The sequence below is a fragment of the Triplophysa rosa genome, linkage group LG5 (genome assembly GCF_024868665.1).
Source record: "Triplophysa rosa linkage group LG5, Trosa_1v2, whole genome shotgun sequence".
Taxonomy (NCBI): Eukaryota; Metazoa; Chordata; class Actinopteri; order Cypriniformes; family Nemacheilidae; genus Triplophysa; species Triplophysa rosa.
In genome coordinates this window covers 21,988,982-22,003,462 of record NC_079894.1, presented here as the reverse complement: position 1 = coordinate 22,003,462, position 14,481 = coordinate 21,988,982, and the positions used below count along the sequence as shown (strand labels likewise).

The 14,481-nt window shown below is 40.7% G+C and overlaps 1 protein-coding gene across 2 annotated transcripts in view; it reads right to left on the bottom strand.

Moving 5' to 3' along the window:
* The window catches only part of LOC130555023 (cardiomyopathy-associated protein 5), a 42,112-nt gene that overhangs the window by 10,128 nt on the left and 17,503 nt on the right, over nucleotides 1–14,481 (bottom strand). For both annotated transcript variants that reach the window (XM_057335026.1, XM_057335027.1), the window contains exons 3-4: nucleotides 6,143–7,167; nucleotides 4,496–4,627 (exon numbers count right to left, since the gene is read on the bottom strand). In XM_057335026.1, the coding sequence (XP_057191009.1) occupies nucleotides 4,496–4,627; nucleotides 6,143–7,167 (1,157 nt within the window). The remainder of the gene's footprint in view (nucleotides 1–4,495; nucleotides 4,628–6,142; nucleotides 7,168–14,481) is intronic.

Below are 14,481 nucleotides of genomic sequence, written 5' to 3'. Positions count from 1 at the left end.
ATGTGTTCCAAAACTTTGGAATCCCAGAGGATATTGTGTAATTGTGCAATGTATTTAGCATATTCTAGGGAAAAATCAAAAGTAAAAAAAAATTGTATGTGTTTGTTAAACCACATTATATTACACTTTTGGGTGGTGTGGAGGTGGCAATTTCAAGTTAAGTTTTTTTTTAGGGCCTATGTATTCTCTAGATTTCTAGCTCCAAACAAAATGTTTATTGTACACATACATTACCAGCACTTTATTAATAATAAGCAAAAATTGTGTTTATTATGAACATAAACTTTTCAATTAGAGAACCATAAAGGGAAGAGCTATTCAATCTAATTTCCTCAGCAAATCAGGCATTCCGTTTCCTTAAGTATTGCCTTCTGCAGTTGTTGGAACATATGATAGGCAGTGTTGAATATATAAGGTAGTATACCTTATAGTTCCTCTAAATAGTTAGAGGATAGTTCACAATAGTCTCAAAGAAGAAATCATGGCTACACTACAGCAGCAGGAGAAAGACAAAGACACTGACAACCACCAAGTAAGCATTTTGAGCATTTTCTCTTTTAAACACAACATTTTTACTTTGCATAAAATGTGGAGTAACTTTAATACAGCAATCCAGCAGCAAACATGCATCCCTTGTTAGAACCAACAACTTGCCCATACTATACAATTTTCATATATTCATATTATTAATGTATGTTCAGTCATTACATTTTTATTGTACTGTATTTTTTATTAATTTAAAAGATTTAAACTAATAAAAAAACCAAATAAATATAAACATGATAAGTCACATACGGGCGTGTTTAAGTTTAAGCGCAATTTTCCATTTGTCCTGCAGGTGACCTCATAACTGTGTCTTCTTATGATGCACTTAGGGCTTTACGATTACTCCAGAGCACTCGTAGCCTGACTACGTCAGACTTAGTACTTCCGCTCAATTTCAGTTCGCTTCTGTACTCAGTCTGATATAGCAAACCATCTCCCAGATTATCTCTAGCTCCATACCAGCCGTCCAACCAACGAACAGAGGGCCAGCTGAGAGCCGTGACGTAGACGCTAAGCGCCAAATTTAAGATTGTAGTTAGGGAAATCTAAAATGACAGCTGACACGGGATGCTATTCGCACTGTTGTGGAGAATATTCCCGGCATTTGCCAACTGAAGCCCGAACAAGAAGAGTGTTTGGTTCACATTTTGAATGGAGGTGATGTTGTGGCCCTACTCCCGACAGGTTTTGGGAAAAGTTTGAAAAAACTGGCACCCTTTTGACAGGTCAGTGTCTCATTTCTTTTCTAGTCCTTGAATATTGCCATGTCATGCTGTAATCTTGCAATTAAATTGCAGCATTTCCGACAGACTCGAAATGAACGAAGAGCTGTGTTTAACAGAACTAATCCCAACATTGACAATTAGCTGCAAATATTTTCTTGTTTGTCTCTACTGTCAAATATTAGTTTAGATGCACTAATTGTACCGTGGGTGCGTAGATTTATTTCACATAATCTGCAAAAGTCGTTCACAGCCATCTTCACTCCGGTATTTCGCTCGATGGTTTTGTTTTCGCCGCATACCTGTGTTTACAGCGGAAGTTCGAGGTGGCTGAGCCGGCACATAACTTACGTCATAACCAAACATTATGTGATTGGCTTAAAGGTACACCAATGATTTCAAATTTCAGACAAGCACCCCCCCACCCCCCCACGAGAAAGTAAACGCTTGTCAATTATGCTCTTCCAGACTCTGTAGTAGTAAGTAGCAGAGTTTGGCATTGCCAGGCTAGAGCACTCATAGATCTACAATGGTTTTCAAGTGCTACTTAAAGGCCACGTTCCCCGCGATCGCATTTTTCAACCTTTAGTTAGTGTGTTATCTTGCTGTTAGAGCATAAATAATACCTGCAAAATGATAAAGCTCAAAGTTCAGTGCCAAGCGAGATATTGTCTTTAACAGAATTCGCTTTTTAAGGACTACAGAGTACGGCTGGAATCGGACTACAGCCCTCTACTTCCCGGGTACATGATGTCACTATTCCGAGTGCTTTTAATAACCTCCGCCCAAAGGAATATGCAAAAAATGGGTGAGGCCTTCCTTAGAGAAGTGGAAGAGCCGCTGGAGTAGTGTTTGGTTCAAAGCATGTGAGCGGAGCGGGGAGCGAGCCGGATCGTGGAGTGGGTTCGCTGCGTGTTGATTTTCCTTCCCGTGCCTATGTTAACAGATTAGAGCAGCCACACTGGACGCGGCGTCAGTCAAAAATAGACTAGGCGCCTATCATTAGCGAAGCAGCGCGGAGAGCCACTTCTGGGATGCTTTTGAAACGTGCCGCGGCGCGTCTGGTGTAAACACAAGCATATACTAGAATGACCGCGATCAGTTCCGGTAGCCGCGTCAGAGCCGTAATGTGCCGCAGATGCGTGCGGTGTGAACGAGGGGTAAGGCTTCGGTTGAAAACGGCAGGTGGTAGGCAAGCAGAGGAATTTTACATTTGAGCGAGTGTGGAGCGATTTCACCGGAGCGGGATGAAATTGTAGGTGAGTGGGGAGCGGAGCGGTCTGGTGCGACTTTGAGCGGTGGAGGCAAACAACCACGTGAGAGGGGAGTGGAAATTCTCAACGCTCAGCTCCGCTCACATGCTCTGGTTTGGTTATCAGAGACTGTACATATTTAACTGAGCTACGCGCTAAACTACTTTCACTTTCATCACAGTCCTACAGCTGGTAATAAGAATTCAGCTACACACATTCTAAGATAACCAATGGTCAAATAACAGCTTCATGACTTTAACATCGGCTGTGAAAGATGTTCTGTGTAAAACACTGATATTGTGTGTGTGCGCATATCTCTAAACACTTCTATGAAACGTCCTCTGAAGTCCTGCTTGCAGTCTCCTGGTAAATCAGCTCATTTTATTATCAAACTCGGGTCCAATATAAAAGACAAAACTAACGCTTCTGTTATTAGTGTTAATTAATATAACCCGTCATTTCCCTCGCCATAGTAGGAAAAAATGTGCGATCTCTTACAAAGATTGACGTTTGCACATGCACTAGCAGACCTCCATTAGACTTCAATGGATCCGCATGTTTTTAACTGATAAAGTGATTGGACGCCATTGTTATTGCTCAAAGCCAAAGTTTATGAATGCACGTGCACTGAGCGGGGCACCGACCAATCACAACAGTCTGAGAAGCGGAAGCTCACTGATATGGTATGGGTGGGACATCTTCACACACACACACACACACACACACACACACACACACACACACACACACACACACACACACACACACACACACACACACACACACACACTAAGCGGGGAACCAATTACGACAGACCGGGTCAGCTTTACCAATCAGAGCGTTTCGGAAGGACGGACTTTATATAGACCAGAAGAAATAAAGTCGTTTTGTTAGAAGAGGGACAGCGGTGAACAATAGACTTGAAATATGTGAAACATAAAGCGGTTTTTAAAATTAGAAACATGAACATCCATTGTTAAACACCCAAAAAATATAATCAAAGCCTCAAAAACAGCAAAAGACTGGCTCCTTTAAATGAATCACACTACAAAATTTACTACGGTTTGTGCTCCTGAATTTACTTTCGCACTAATTACAGAAATTAGATGTTGCGCCTGCATGCATTCTTGTACGTGATCCTTAAAGCGGCGGTAACATGCTATGTCATGCATTCTGACTTCTTTACACTGTTGAATGTCCTGCCTTCTCATGCTTAACATGGCTAAAAAACGAGTTGGACGTATGACGTAGTATTTCTGTGCTTAATACACTCCCCCATCATTCCAACTTGTTTCGGAAAGTTTTTTAAAAGTCTGGATCCCTGTGTCGTAACAGGGATCCTATTCCTTTTATTGGGCAACTCTCCTGGAAAAGCACAGCAAGGCAATAGAAAGAGCCCGCCCATGCGCCAACTGATGAGCGAGACCCGCTTACCATCAAGATTATCTGAGCTGTGTCAAGATTGGCTGCGCTGTGGGCCTTCAGCTCGTTACTCTTGCGATAGTGAAGTTCAGGCGTGTCTGTTTGTTCACAGCATTTCAGTGAAGGATGTTATATAAACGGTGGATATAACATTAGATTTGGAGATCGTTTGAAACTGATAGATGGCGCGGTCCCAGTGCTAAAAGATTTAAAGTGATTGTTCACCGAAAAATTAAAATTGTCATCATTTACTCAATGGTTTGTTATTTCAAACCTGTGTGACTTCCTTTCTTCTGCAGAACACAAAATAAAATATTTAGAATAATGTATGTAACAGAAAACCGTTGGTGCCCATTGACTATCATTGGTTTCGTATCCATACAACAGATGTGAATGGGTACCACCAGATTTTGGTTACCAACAATCTTCAAAATATGTTCTTTTGTGTTCGGCAGTAGAAAGAAAGTCATACAGATTTAAAATGACAAGAGGGTGAGTATATTATGACAGGATTTTCATTTTTTGGTCAACTATCCCTTGAATAATTCTTACCTGCAGTTTGTGGCTTAAAGAATGTTTTTTTTTCTCTTCTGAAGCAGTCAATTTCTCCTCTTCCTCGGGTGATAGAGCCATCTCAATAGATGGTGGTGTGTTGAACTCAAGACTGTGTACTGGATGTGGTACCTGACGAAAGGTAGAGACAGTTATTTTTGCAAATGACCTTATTACATATGCATTTTAGTGTTGTCACGATACTGGAATTTCTAACGAATAAACTGCCATAGTAATAAGGCCCTAAATTTTTTTATTTTTATTTGAAGTTAAATTGCACAAGACTTGACAATGAGGTATATTTTTACATTATTTATTGATTGTTAATCTAATGTTAATTTTACTAATACATTTACTATTTAAAATCAAAGTTGTATTTGTCAGTATTTTAATGGACCAGACCCTGTTGAAAAAACAGCTTATGCTGGTTTGGTATGTTTTGATGCTGGTTTAAGTTGTTCATGTGCTGGTTTAAGATGGTCATATGCTGATTTAAGATGGTCCTTAGCTGGTTTAAGATCAAACCAGCATCGATCAAAACATACCTTACCCAGCATATGCCCAGCATATTACTTCAAACATCAACTTAACCGGAGAGAACGAGACGAGTGGATGAAATCATTGATGAGCGCACATAAAGACAGAAACGCGTGCATTAAACATGAGAACTGTTGCGGAGACTCTGTACTAACATAAACAACATATAACCAGGGCGACTGAAACAAGTGGGTGAAATTATTGATCAGCGCACATACATAGAGCACTATGGTAAACATGGGAAGCGTAACGAGCGTGCACCACGCCAGATGTGTTACTGAGACTGGTCATCTTTTCTAACATAAACACGATTTAACTGCCACAAACGAGTCAAGTATGTGAGAGGAGGCGGGGCTCTGTTGTTATGCGTTCACGTGCAGTGTGTGTTAACTCACTGTCGGAAAAGAGAAAGAGAGCGGGAACGCGCAGCTGGTATCGATACGTGGGACATGGGTATTGGAACCGTTTCAGATTTCTCAGTATCGATACGTATCGAAATATCGATATTTTTGACAACACTAATGCATTTGTACGTTCAAACACAAATTTATGGGAGATAAATATTTCAATGATTTAGTAAATCTGGCCCTTTGAATTTTATAGAGATTTTCCACTTATAAGATATACAAAAAAATATGTCCAGCAGCTATAAAAAAAAAAACTTTCCAACTGAAATAGCTTTAATGACGAAAAAAACATTTTGGCATCTCAGTAAAGTTCTACTTGGCTAGTTACAATATTTGTATATGGTTTTGAGTTAGCCTGACTACCCATTATACAGTACATTAAAGAAGAAAATTATTTAAATAAAAAGCTCTATGCTTTAATTAGAAATTAATGTTATATTTTGATTCTCTTCTAAACGATTAGTTGGTTGTATTTTGTTCTATATTTTGTTTATAATGTGTATAATGTTAAAAAACTAAAAACAGCAAGTTCTTCTGGATCAATGTCTTTCAGAAGGGATGGTATATCATATGCAAAAACAGTTCCCTTTCAAGAGCAGTCTCTTGACATTGCATCACTTCCTGCTGACGCAGTGGGTAATCCCTCCTTAACCAGAAACGTTATTATATTATTAAGGAATTAATTGCACTTAATAATTCTTACTTGCTGTGTGTGCCAAAAATGAGATTCAGACATCTCACGCAGTGGGACGCATGGTAGGAGGGACATCTCCTCACTATGTGATGCAGACCATGATGGGTGGGGAATCTCCTCTCTATGTGATGCAGACCATGATGGGTGGGGAATCTCCTCTCTATGTGATGCAGACCATGATGGGAGGGACATCTCCTCACTATGTGATGCAAACAATGATGGGTGGGGAATCTCCTCTCTATGTGATGCAAACAATGATGGGTGGGGAATCTCCTCTCTATGTGATGCAGACCATGATGGGAGGGACATCTCCTCACTATGTGATGCAGACCATGATGGGTGGGGAATCTCCTCTCTATGTGATGCAGACCATGATGGGAGGGACATCTCCTCACTATGTGATGCAGACCATGATGGGTGGGGAATCTCCTCTCTATGTGATGCAGACCATGATGGGAGGGACATCTCCTCACTATGTGATGCAGACCATGATGGGTGGGGAATCTCCTCTCTATGTGATGCAGACCATGATGGGAGGGACATCTCCTCACTATGTGATGCAGACCATGATGGGTGGGGAATCTCCTCTCTATGTGATGCAGACCATGATGGGAGGGACATCTCCTCACTATGTGATGCAGACCATGATGGGTGGGGAATCTCCTCTCTATGTGATGCAGACCATGATGGGAGGGACATCTCCTCACTATGTGATGCAGACCATGATGGGTGGGGAATCTCCTCTCTATGTGATGCAGACCATGATGGGAGGGACATCTCCTCACTATGTGATGCAGACCATGATGGGTGGGGAATCTCCTCTCTATGTGATGCAGACCATGATGGGAGGGACATCTCCTCACTATGTGATGCAGACCATGATGGGTGGGGAATCTCCTCTCTATGTGATGCAAACAATGATGGGTGGGGAATCTCCTCTCTATGTGATGCAGACCATGATGGGAGGGACATCTCCTCACTATGTGATGCAGACCATGATGTAGGAGACTGTTTATCATTCTCAGTATTAGGCTCTACAACAAAGAAAACACAAACGGTTTAAAATTGTGACATCCTCGCAATTGTTTTAAATGCTTTGAATACAACAGAACCACAAACAGTGTCTAAACAGCCCTAACTTAGCGGCTAAGTTTATGCAACTGGACCCAGTAGAGACAGCGCATAAAATCTCTGTCAGACAGCACACCAGAATTACGTATCCGTTCCTGCTTTAATAAACAAAAACACACAAGATTATGTACAGCTGCCACTAACGACTATTTTTATATTGATTAATCTATCTACTAACTTATCGAATAATCGATTATTCTAAATAAATAATTTTTCATTTTGAAAGTTGACATTTAAATGACAAAGATATACGTTTTAAAGAAAAATATATACTTTTTGTAATTTATTGATAAATGCAGAACGACAAGCAGCAATGAGTCTTTTCATTTTTAAAAAAGGACAACAGCCATTTTAAGCTAAATATAAATTGTCAAAAGAAAATAATTAAAAGCTAACTGTTTGGGCTGTTTAGTGCAAATGAACAAGCCTCGATACAAATTACAATGGAACACAGCGGCGTCTAAAGGAAATATAATTAACCATTATAAATGTATATTTGTGCATGCTGGAACTGCAAAACAAATGCAACAAAAATCATTATATATTAGGCTAAAATATGGCATTTTCAGAAATGAATCCTGAGTTTCTTAATCGAAAATATGCGTTTGAGTAAAAGGGTACAGAACAAAAAGCATTAAAAGCTCAAGCAAAGTGAACGAAAACCCGTTAATAAGGCAGACTGGCCACAATACATAGAGAACATACATGAACACATGAGTTGGCGTATGATCATCATATGTATTATTTTTCACATGCTTTGTAGTCAAATTCAAATCATATATAAATGCGCGGAAGAAAGTCAAGGTGATGCGATCATTGGAAAACCTGTCGGATGTCACACACAGGGCCGGATTATCCAATGGGCATTATGGGCACAGGCCCAGGGGCCCATGCGCGCTTGGGGCCCAGGCAAGGGTAAGAAAATTTCACATAACAGCGTTTACGCCAAATTCATTTGTGTGCGAACATTGAGGTGCACACACAAAACATTGTTTCTGAATTAGAAAATCTGTCTTTTGATTTAGTCACTTTTACGAGCCATCTAGCGGCTTTTGTTCAGAAGAAGCGCATAGCGACAAATCTAGCGACTTCTTGGATAAACCTTAGCTTTCATTCAGTGCGAAAATGTCGCCAGTGCTGCCCCCGAGCGCGAGGTCTCTCTTTCCCGGCGCAGGGATCCCTTCTCTCGGCGTCACTCTGTACAGTGAGTGGCAGGAAGAGCACCACCGTACGACAGGTGACTCGTGAATAAAATGAGTACAAAACAGCGTTTCCAACAACCTGTCACTGTTATCGACTGTTTGGATATATAAACATGAACAAATTTCATCCGTAAATATGCACATGGTTACCATGAGGCTGTGTGAAAGATCATATAACGTTAGCCGAAATCACCGCTTTTTATTGTGAGTTGGATGATGTCGCGTCATGAACTGACAACAGAAACTGAAAACACAGTATGTCAATGAGAACGGTTTTATTGTTGTAAACATGAGTTGATATACCCTCGCGGGCTGTCTTAAATCTTAAAAGGTAAGCGTTTTTTACATTTATTTGGTGGTGCTTCCTTGCCAATTATGAATTATTTTATATTGATATAATGTTGATCAGTAACTGCCCTACTTTACCAATATTAAGCCTTCATTATTAGATAATCCACAGTGCTTTTACATACATTGCAAAATGTTGACATACGCACACTGATGTCGTAATATATAGGCTAAAGAATTATACTTATAATACTCGTTAATGCCGTTTACTGTAACACATTACATCTTAAATAAGAACGTGAGTCGCAAGGTGCTTGTTATACAAATAAAGTTTAACAAATAGACAAATTACTCTTGAAGTACAATCATTGACAAAGACTGCCCATTTATTCTTAGAAAAATAAAGATGAAAATATTTGAAAATTGCACTTAAGAATATTCTTAAAAACCTTCTGTAATTTATCTTAAGAAAGTTCTTATATTTTCTCTTAAGAACAGTTTTGCATGTCCTGCATGTTTGTGTGTGAATTATGGAAGAATCTGATAGAACTGATTCGGTAGAGGTGTGGTAGTGTGTGCTGCTTGCATATGCCAGTGAGTTACAGTATGCTGGGAATTGTCTTAATATTGTTGTTGCTGGTCCAGAAAATCATTGTTGCAATCATGAGGTGTAAATCCTGTATGATGGAGGATGTGTACAGGTGTTGATATAGTCCTTCAGGTTGTGATCATAGTTTGTAACTTGTCAATGTAATCCTGTAAAAGATAGAGGTGTTTATACGCATGGTAGGCTAATTAAAAACTTTATTGTGTGCATGTGTATGTGGGGGGGGTCCATAAAACACTTGTGCCCAGGGGCCTCTGAATTCTTAATCCGGGCCTGGTAGATTACAGGTTTCAGGAATCATGTCAAAGAATGTTAAAAATTTTTAAGATCTGCTGTGATGTTGATATTGGATGTGTTGTTTAATTTAAAGTTCAAGGCAGAGTTATCTTCATGGCTGAAATATCGCCAATCTTCCTACAAAAAACTACAAAGACAGTTCACAGTATCAAATAACGTGTGAATGAAGTGTATCAATGCACATTTCCGCTCCTTATAGTATGGAGTGCTTTTAGGCTCCTAACAGAGCTCTAATTCTTTAAGTGTGCGTTAATATAAACATAATATAGTTCTTCTGGAATAATTTACAAATAGTATCACTCATTTAACTCCTCACTTATTTAAAGCATTGGAACAGGACCTTACGGATGGTATCATTTTCATAATGAAGTAGTACTAGGGCATCCATAATCATGAAGAAGAATGAAGATTACCTAAGCAGTACAACTAGTGTTGTCAAAAATATCGATATTTCGATAAGTATCGATACTGAAGAATCTGAAACGGTTCCAATACCCATGTCCCACGTATCGATATCAGCTGCGCGTTCCCGCTCTCTTTCTCTTTTCCGACAGTGAGTTAACACACACTGCACGTGAACGCATAACAACAGAGCCCCGCCTCCTCTCACATACTTGACTCGTTTGTGGCAGTTAAATCGTGTTTATGTTAGAAAAGATGGCCAGTCTCAGTAACACATCTGGCGTGGTGCACGCTCGTTACGCTTCCCGTGTTTACCATAGCGATCCATGTATGTGCGCTGATCAATAATTTTATCCACTCGTTTCATTGCCCTGGTTATATGTTGTTTATGTTAGTACAGAGTCTCCGCAAAGTTCTCATGTTTAATGCACGCGTTTCTGTCTTTATGTGCGCTCATCAATGATTTCATCCACTCGTCTCGTTCGCTCCGGTTAATTTGATGTTTGAAATAATGCTGGTGCGAGTAAAGTCACCGCATACAGTTTCCTCATGTTTACATAGCATGTATGGCGCAGTTTCATGTTTCATTTATGTGCGCTCATCCATAATGATTTCATCCACTCAGTCTCGTTCGCTCCGGTTAATTTGATGTTTGAAATAATGCTGGTGCGAGTAAAGTCTCCGCAACAGTTCTCGCGTGTGATACACGTTTGCACTTCCGTGTTTACCATAGCGCTCTATGTATGTGCGCTGTTCAATGATTTCATCCACTCGTCTCATTCGCTCCGGTTAAAAGTTGTTAATGTTAGAAAGATGTCCAGTGCGGAGTCTCTGCAACAGTTCTTGCGTTTAAGTTTGCGTTTCTGTCTATATGTGCGCTGATCAATGATTACAGTATGGGCCTATGTGAATAAAAGCCAATTTAGCCAAATAAAAATGTAGGCTATTAACTAACATTAACGAACAATGAATGAGCAATACATTTGTTCAAGTATTTATTAATCTCTTTTAAATGTTAGTAAAAATACAACTATTATGTAAGCTCCCCTGTTGAAAAATCCAGTATATGCTGGGTAAGGTATGTTTTGATCGATGCTGGTTTGATCTTAAACCAGCTAAGAACCATCTTAAATCAGCATATGACCACTTAACGACTCATTTAAACCAGCACAAACCAGCAAACCAGCATCAAAACATACCAAACCAGCATAGGCTGGTTTTTTCAACAGGGTCTGGTCCATTAATACTGACAAATACAACTTTGATTTTAAATAGTAAATGTATTCGTAAAATTAACATTAGATTAACAATTAATAAATAATGTAAAAATACTATAACCTCATTGTCTAGTCTTGTTCAATTTAACTTCAAATAAAAATTAAAAAGGCCTATATTGCTATTGCTTATTAGGGCTCTTATTGCTATGGCAGTTTATTTCCCATGTGGTATCGAAAATGGTATCGAATATCGATATTTTTTTGGTATTGAATCGAAGTTAGAAATTCCAGTATCGTGACAACACTACTTTAAGCACACAGGTTCATTTCAGGAAGTTGCAAGAGACGTGAGCATATAAATATATTTACTTTTATTTAAAAGATCCGAACACAATATCAATCACTGGAAACAAAGAAAAAAGATAATAAACAAAAAAAAACTAAGATTGCAAAATACAGCAGTAAGCAACCTGGGCCAACAGTGTTACCTTCTTGTTAATCCGCCTCTCCGATTGTGGATAACGTTAACTGTAACAGTGTTCTCTGGTTCATTTCTCGCAGTAATCAGCCGACAAAGTTATTTGGAAGCACGTTGTTTTAATCTCACCAAGCGAAAGCTCCATCCATCACTATACCGTTTCACAATTACTTGAACTCCCGGGTGGTTTCACGAACTTATGAAAAACAACAAAAACTTCTAAAAGCAGCTTGCTCCCCTTTTAGCTCCGTCCGCCACTTTTCCTCTCACACACATCAATTCCCCCCACCCGCACTACTTTTCCCATCATCCCGTGCGGTCAGGACTACAAAGCCCATACTTCTTAAAGGGACAATGCCCATATTCCCGCAACACTACCCCCACTCTGGATGGTGATTAAATTATAACACCACTCCAGCACCATGACATAACTGACCTGCAACAGTATTACATTTTCAACGTAACATTTCAATAACAAATTCCACAATGCAGATAACAGGCAGAAATGCATTCAACACATTATCTCCCCATATATATATATATATATATTTTTTTTTCAACACACTTTTTTTTCAAATTCAACCCAACAGGGTGGGCAAACAGTCCATAAGGCAAGGGGGGTAGCACGTTACCGGGGGAATAGGGCAAGGTGAGATTGCAACTTTCCCCTCAAACAGTCCATTTTTTTTTTAAATGCTAGTAATCCAACTTGGGCACAGTGCTTAAAGTCCATTATGGGTTAACGTTTAAGTTCCTTAATTCTGTTTGTCCTGTGGGAAGAGAGAATTAACAACAGAAAACAATGCATACACTCAAATGCAATGCATGGCAAGAAAATAACGCAAGTTAGCAAATTAATCTTATTCTCTTAGACAATAAAGTGCCTAACAACAACAACAAAAAACACCACCCGGGTTACATAGGAGAACACCATTAACACTGGACAGATGGTATCAAGATACATTCACATGCTTCAGTTTTTTTTATTTTTTTTTATTTTTTAGAACAATGCATACAAGACAACATGAACAAGAGTCTCCCCTTTTTTTCTTAGCAACTACACTTTAGGAAGTCCATTCTCCGTACCACTTTGGCTGTCTTTTGGTTCGTAGTGGCCTTTCCCCCTTTTGGCCATAAACAGTCCCTGTTAGTTCCTGTGGCACCGACACCGTGCTACCCCCACTGAGCTCAACATCCTCGGGCTCAGGCCTTGAGACATCAGAAATTATGTCAAGAGTGGGTGTTTCGTCCCGGGTAACGTTGTCCACAATTCCCTGGGAGAACAGGCTGTTTAGGCTAATGTCGACATTACTGGGATCATCTTCCAGGCTGGGAGGAGAAACTTCCAGAGGCTGCCAGGATTCAGAGTCTTTGAGCACCCAGCTGTTCTCCAGCGGCTGCCGAGCATGCATGGTAAGGTTTTAGTTTATCGTGATGAACAACTTTCACCTTTGCCTTTGGGCTTTTCTGAATCCTGTACACAAGATCATCCAGGTGCCCCAAGATGAAGTAAGGGCCCTCATACGATGGGAGGAACTTCCTGATTTTGTTCTTCACTCGTTTAGTCCCTTTTATGAGGTGCCACACAGCATCGCCGATTTTGTACTGTCTCCTCGCGACTGTCTTGTTGTACTGCCTTTTAGCACGCTCAACAGATTGACCCAATGCATCCCTGGCAATTTGATGAGCCAGTTCCAACCTTTCTCTCATGTGAATGGCATATTGTGGGGGGGTCTGAACAGAGTTTTCGTTAGGGGGCATTCCTGCCACAAGGTCAATGGGCTCTGTTACCTCTCTGCCGAAGAGCATCATGTTCGGTGTGAACCCAGTAGCACTGTGACAGGTGGCTCGGTAGGCCATCAGGGCGTAGGGAATCATGAGGTCCCATTCCCAGTGGCAACGATCTGAAGTAGTAGCCAGGATCTTTTGGAGGGTTGCATTGAACCGTTCGACCTGCCCGTCAGACTGCGGTCGGAAAGGGGTCGTTCGAGTCTTTTCAATGTCCAACAGATCGCACATTGCTTGGAAAACCTCAGACTCAAAGTTACTTCCCTGGTCGCTATGCAGTGCCAGCGGGGCTCCGTAGCGACACACCCATTCAGACACTATGGTTTCTGCTACAGTAACGGCCTGGTCATCAGGAAGGGGGTAGGCTTCCACCCATTTGGTAAAGTAGTCTTGTACTACTAGAATGTATCGGCTAAATCGTTCGATCTCATTCATGGGGCCTATCAGATCAGCAGCAATTCTTTCCATGGGAGCTCCCACTCTCACAGTACCCATAAGCGCGACACCACAGCGTTACATCTTCCCGCATCTTATACCAGTAGTACCTGGTCTGTAATCGCGACAACGTTCGCTCCACTCCGAAATGTCCGCCGACAGGTCCATCGTGCATATGGTGCATGACATTCTTACAGAACCCTCGCGGCAAGATGATCTGGGGGTAGAATTCGGGGCCTTCCATCAGGTAGAACCGTCGTACTAAAATTCCATCTTTTAGATACAACCTTTTCCATTGGCTCCAGTAGGCTTTGGTTGCTGGTCCGCAAGGTGACACTCTGTCCCAGGATGGTCGCTCTCCTCCTTCTTCCATCCACATTTGATAGGAGCTATATCAGCATCAGCCTCCTGAGCGGAACGGAGCTCTTCGGGACTCCACCCGAATGGTAAGGTGTTGCTGGCAGTACTGATGGTTTCTATTACCCCCACTGGACAGAGCGGTG